This window comes from Bison bison, unplaced genomic scaffold (genome assembly GCF_000754665.1).
Source record: "Bison bison bison isolate TAMUID 2011002044 unplaced genomic scaffold, Bison_UMD1.0 scf7180017864492, whole genome shotgun sequence".
NCBI classification, from domain to species: domain Eukaryota; kingdom Metazoa; phylum Chordata; class Mammalia; order Artiodactyla; family Bovidae; genus Bison; species Bison bison.
This window is the reverse complement of record NW_011495051.1, coordinates 8,452,614-8,458,613: the sequence shown is the minus strand read 5'-3', so window position 1 is coordinate 8,458,613 and position 6,000 is coordinate 8,452,614. Positions and strand designations below refer to the sequence as shown.

Below are 6,000 nucleotides of genomic sequence, written 5' to 3'. Positions count from 1 at the left end.
TGGATTGATAAAAGTCAGGATGAAGAAATCAGCAAAAGCCACACAACCAGAAAAGAGGTGACTGGGAGAAACACCATCCTCTCAAGAGCCCTCATGGGTATTTGACGATTTCCGGGTTCTTACACTGTGTGTCAGATACTTCCTTAAGACTTCACAAGATGAGTTCCCTGGTGGCCTAATGGTTAGAATTTGGAGCTTTCACTGCCATGGCCTGGGTTCAATCCCTGATCGTGGAACTGAAATCCCAAAAGCCACATGGCCAAAACAACCTCCATATGGCTCTTCTCTTTCAGATCTCTGCTAAAACACCAGCTCCTCAGCAAAGCCTCATCTGACCAACCAGTTTCAAACAAGATATTATTCCATCAGTGTTTATCCATGCAACTTGTTTGATTTTCCTTCACAACAATTGAAAGTGAAAGTGTTAGTGGCTCAGTCGTGTCCGACTCTGCTATCCCATGGACAGAGGAGCCTGGCGGGCTACAGTCCATGGGATTCTCCAGGCAAAAATACAGGAGTGGGCTGCTGTGCCCTTCTCCAGGGGATCTTCCCAGTGGACTCTTTACCATCTGAGCCACCAGGGAAGCCCTCACCACGATCACTACCACCTGAAATTGTATTACACAGCTATTTGTATATAATCTGTTTTCCGCGGGACTAAGATCTTAAGGGCAGACACCACATCTTTCTTTTATCCGCAGTATCTGGAAACATGCCTTAGTGCTGAGAACACATGCCACAGAGATAAACAAATGAATGAATAATAATGGTGACCATTGAATGGATGACCTCTGGGCATCTTCTTCATAGAATTTCAACTCTTAGTAACATTTATTGAATGAATAAATGAATCCAGGTGGCCTTAGAGAGCCTGCTGACAGAAATAGTAGAGTAAGCCCTGGTTTGAGCTTCCCACGTGGCTCAGTGGTAAATAACCCACCTGCCAACACAGGAGATGCAGAAGACTCATGTTTGATCCCTGGGTCAGGAAGATCCCCCAGAGAAGGAAATGGCAACCTACTCCAGTATTCTTGCCTGGGAAATTCCATGGACAGAGGAGGCTTGGGGGCTACAGTCCATGACGGGCAAAGAGTCAGACATGACTGAGCATGCATGCATGCAAGCCCTAGTTTGGAAGAGGCAACTTACTCCAACCTGTTACTTCTGCCCACCCAATCCCACCTGATCCAACTTAATACACACCAGCCCTCCATCACTCCTAACTCAATAATGTCTATCAGCTGATGAATAGATAAACAAAATGCAGTAAATTATTATTCAACAATAAAAAGGAATGAAGTTCTGATACATGCTGCAACTTGAACTGTGAAATCATGCTAAATGAAAGAAGCCAGACACAAAGGACCACATGTTGTATGATTCCATTTATGGGAAATGTCAAGAATGGGCAAATCCATAGGGACAGGAAGATTAGTGCTTTTCTGCCACTCAGAGGTTTGGAGGAGATGATGAGTGTTAATGGATATGGGATTTCTCTCTGAGGTGATGAAATGTTTCAAAATTGATTGTGGTGACGGTTGCACAAGTCTGTGAATACCCTAAAAACCATTTAATTATGTACTTTAAGTGGGTGGATTAGATGGTACGTGAATTACATCTCAATTCGAGCCAGTGGCTTGTGGGATCTTAGTTCCGCCACCAGGGATTGAACCTCGGCCACAGCAGTGAAAACACCAAGTCCGAACCACTTGATCGCCAGGGAATTCCCAATCAGTCTGTCTTTTAAAACCCTCAACCCGGGGACTTCCCTGGTGGCGCAGTGGATAAAAATCTGCCTGCTAATGCAGGGGACACAGATGCAATCCCTGGTCTGGGAAGATTCCACATGCCGCAGAGCCACGAGCCCACGGACCACAGCTGCTGAGCCCATTCTCTAAGGCCTGTGAGGCCCAAATACCGAGCCCACGTGCTGCAAATACAAAAGCCTGAATGCCCTAGGGCCCGACAGCCAGGACTAATGAGTCCCTGTGCCACAACTACTGAAGACTGTGTGCCCCAGAGCCTTTGCTCCACAAGAGAAGCCACTGCAAGGAGGGGCCTGCACGCTGCAACTGGAGTAGCCCCTGCTCTCCGAAACGACAGAAAACCTGCGTGCAGCAACAAACACCCAGTACAGCCAAAAATAAATAAGATAAAGCAGTGTGTACATGTCAAAACCAAAGTGAAAATCCTCAACCCAACATCTAATCCCCAACACAAGTCATCCCACATCCAACTCATCTTAACTGATCCCATTTTGACTCATCAAATAGGTAATCCTCCACCTCAAATTCATAATAACCCCTACTCACCTCTACTCAACTCAGTCTCCTTCTTAAGTCAACCCTAATTCAACTCAATCCAGTATCCAATTTCAAACCCTTAACCCTCTCATCATTTCAACCTCCAACTCAACAGATCCCCAGACCGACTCAACTCACTCCAAACTACCCTCCAACCCGATTCATCTTTAACCCACCTCCCCAGTGGCTCAGGGGATAAAGAATCTACCTGCAATGCAGGAGACACAGGAGGTGCGGGTTCAGTCTGGGTTGGGAAGATCCCCTGGAGGAGGAAATGGCAATCCACTCCAATATTCTTGCCTGGAGAATTCCATAGACAGAGGAGCCTGATGGGCTACCGTCCATGAGGTCACAAAGAATCAGACACAATTCAGCATGCACGTGAATCACTAAAGCTACCTCTACCAAAAGGCACAATTAATTAAGACAAGTGATGGCAAGATGCCTTGGGTGAGACAAGAGCCAGACCCTAAGAGAACATCAATTGACAGACACAGACAAGGAACTTCCCTGGTGGTCCAGTAGTTAAGAATCTGCCTTGCAATACAGGGAACATGGGTTCTGTCTCTGGTCTGGGAAAATTCCATATGACTCAGGCCAACTAAGCCCGTGCACCACAACCACTGAGCCCAAGCTCTCACACTCTAGAGCCCAGAAGCTGAAACTACTGAACCCGTGTACGCTAAAGTCCATGCTCTGAAATAAGAGAAGCCACTGCGATGAGAAGCTCAGGGACCACGGCTAGAGAGTAGCCCCTGCTCACTACAACTAGAGTAAGGCTGAGCACAGCAATGAAGACCCAGGGCAGCCAAAACTAAAAATAAGCAAATAAAAAAGTAAAAAGAAAGAAAGACACAGACAGGACACAGTTCACTGATTTATTCTCAGACTTGAGATGCCAATTATGCCCTATGGCCTGGGGCAGGTGGTGGTATGGGGGAGTTAGGGTGGGGGGATGGGGGTTTCTCTCATCATATCCCAGCCTTCCCTAAGGAGGAAGCAGATTAAATATACAACAGAGGGGATTCTCCCTTTTAATATAGACCCAGGTATAAATAGGGCAGCACCATTAGAATCCTAGTTTCCCCCCAACCCCACCAGTTTGGTCCCCACGCCACCTGGCATGGCAAGGTGTATTTGGGGAGGCATGGAGGGAGACAGTATTCAGAGCTGGGCTGAGGCAGCAGAAAGAGTACGCAGCTCAGTCCAGGGAAGTCCCACTTCCCTCTGTAGTCTGACATCAGTCCCTTCACTGCGAACCCACCTGAAAAGAAGAAATGAGCAAAGGGATCCCAGTCTGGGTTCAGGAGACATCCAGTGCTTAACTATGGGGAAGGTAGCACCAAAGGGTGTTGAGAGCACTGACTGAGGGGGTGGGAGGCAGGTGTGGGTGGGGGCATTCATCAGCTCTGAGTCAGAAGTTCATTGCTGGGGTGGGGGAGCTCAGGGGAGGGAGATGAGTGATGGGTGGGCACCAAGGGGACAAAGAGCCAGACTACAGTTATGCCAGCCGGGGCGCAGTGCAGAGAAACGGGACCCATGGACCAGGGTAGTCCAGCCCCCAGACCCCCTGGAACGGAGAAGGAATATTGTTTGACCATGATGAGCAGACCGTTTCCTGGCTCCACGCAGTCACAGGAGACGATAAATATGACGGCTTCAAAGCCTCAGCACCAAATATGGCCCGTCTTGGGGGCTCCCTCATTGTCCCTCCCAGCCCCGGAAGCTCTCAGCTGCTAAAGCAGACAGGGCCCAGTTCAAACCCAAACTTCTGGTTCGTCTGGCCAAAGTCAGCAGCTGCCACATCCAACAGGGGCAGAAATCCCACTCGGGAGGAGCTGAACTCAAAGAGGGTCTTCGACTGTCCCTTCCGGAGCTGACACGGGAAGACACGGATGGTGGGTAAGTCAGGGGGAGGGGAGTAATCACAGGCTCCCCTCCCCAATCTGGCCAGTCCCTGCCCTCTTCCTTACCCTGCAGCCATCGTAGGGGACTGTGATGGTGGCGGCTGCCATCTGGTTGAAGGATACCTCTTCCCCATTGGCCCCGAGGAAACGGGCAGAGCGGCTGTGGTCACCTGCAGCTTCGTCCAGCCAGGCGGCCGAGTTCTGGCAGGTGAATGTGAAGCTCTGGCGGGCCGTGGCACTCAGCAACTTCAGGAAGGTCAGCTGTACCACGCTCACTGGGGCCCCATCGGCATCCACGTAGGAGAACTGGAGGTGGGACAAAGAGGAGCTGAGGATGTGTCCTTGCCTCGACTCTTTCCGAGGTACCCACCTCCCAGGATCTGTATCCACTGCCGACCTGCCCCTGCTGCCATGACTTCCTCTTTGGAGGCCCCACCAGCCATCTGATCATCCCTGGTTCTCCTGCAAGCCCCTAGGCCTGTGTGGCCATTGAGCACTTGAATGGTGGCTGGTGAGATTGAGAAACTTTTCACAATTTCAGTTAAATTTTAAATTTTTTTTGGCACTCATTTCTTAAAAAATTGAAGTATAGTTGATTTACAATGCTGTGTTAGTTTCAGGCTTATAGCAAAGTGATTTAGTTATATGTATATATATGTATATAGATATACACACACAGATATTACATATATACATTCTTTTTCATATTCTTTTCGATTACAGTTTACTACAAGATACTGAATATATAGTTCCCTGTGCTATACAGTAGGTCCTCATTGTTTATTTTATACATAGTAGTGTATAGTGTGTATATGTTAATTCCAAACTTCTAATAGATCCCTTTCTCCCTTTCCTTTCTGGTAACCATAAGTTGGTTTTCTATGTCTGTGAGTCTATTTCTGTTTTGTAAATAAGTTCATTCCTGTCATATTTTAGCTTCCACATGTAAGTAATATCATCCGATATTTGTCTTTTCTGACTGACTACACATAGTATGATAACCTCTATGGGTCCATCTATTTAAATTATTTAATTAAAAAATGTCTAACTTTATTTAATTTATAATGAACAACTGAGCCTCGATCCATTTATCAGAAAACTGAGGTTTGGAACAACTTGAAGATGCAAATCTGCTTTTTCAACTGCAGGTTTTATGCAGTCTAAGTCTTTCCAAGGAAATTTAGTATCAAAATTATGATGTGCTATAAATATAAAATATGCACCAGACTCTGAAGAACTCACAGGGAAAAAGTTGAAAATGCTTCAGTAATCTTTATATTGATACGACAATATTTTGGATATATTGGGCTACATAAAATATATTATTAAGTTATCACTGGCTTGAGATAACTAGCCTGGTAACACATCTTTTTTGGCTTCCTTCTCTTCCCTGTATCATTTCACATTTCCTGATTGATGTTTTCTGGACTCACATCACAGATAAACCCCTTGCAATTGAGTCTCAGGTCTGTTTTAGGGGGGCCCAAACCCATATACCACTTGACATTATATGGTAGCTTTGTTTCCTTGGTTATTCTCTGTCTGCTTCCTTGGTCCCATTCCCAATAGAATATTAACTTCAGGAAGTCAGGAACTGTGTTTCCTTTGCTGCTATGTTCCCAGTGCTTAGCATACATAAATATGTTACATAAACAAATCCCAAATGGACCCAAGATCTCCCACCACTGCATAAACCTGATCCTCTTCCCACTTATATATCTCAGAATCTCACTAGACTGTTCTTCAAACCAGGAACCTGGGCATCATCTCTCTTTCTTTTCCTCCCCTCC

At 46.5% G+C, this 6,000-nt stretch overlaps 1 protein-coding gene across 1 annotated transcript in view; it reads right to left on the bottom strand.

The window, feature by feature from the left end:
* Positions 1-3,167: 3,167 nt before the first annotated feature.
* The window catches only part of COL5A3 (collagen, type V, alpha 3), a 40,991-nt gene continuing 38,158 nt past the window's right edge, over positions 3,168-6,000 (bottom strand). The window contains exons 66-67 of the mRNA XM_010828392.1: positions 4,277-4,516; positions 3,168-4,179 (exon numbers count right to left, since the gene is read on the bottom strand). Of these exons, the coding sequence (XP_010826694.1) occupies positions 4,033-4,179; positions 4,277-4,516 (387 nt within the window). The 3' untranslated portion in view covers positions 3,168-4,032. The remainder of the gene's footprint in view (positions 4,180-4,276; positions 4,517-6,000) is intronic.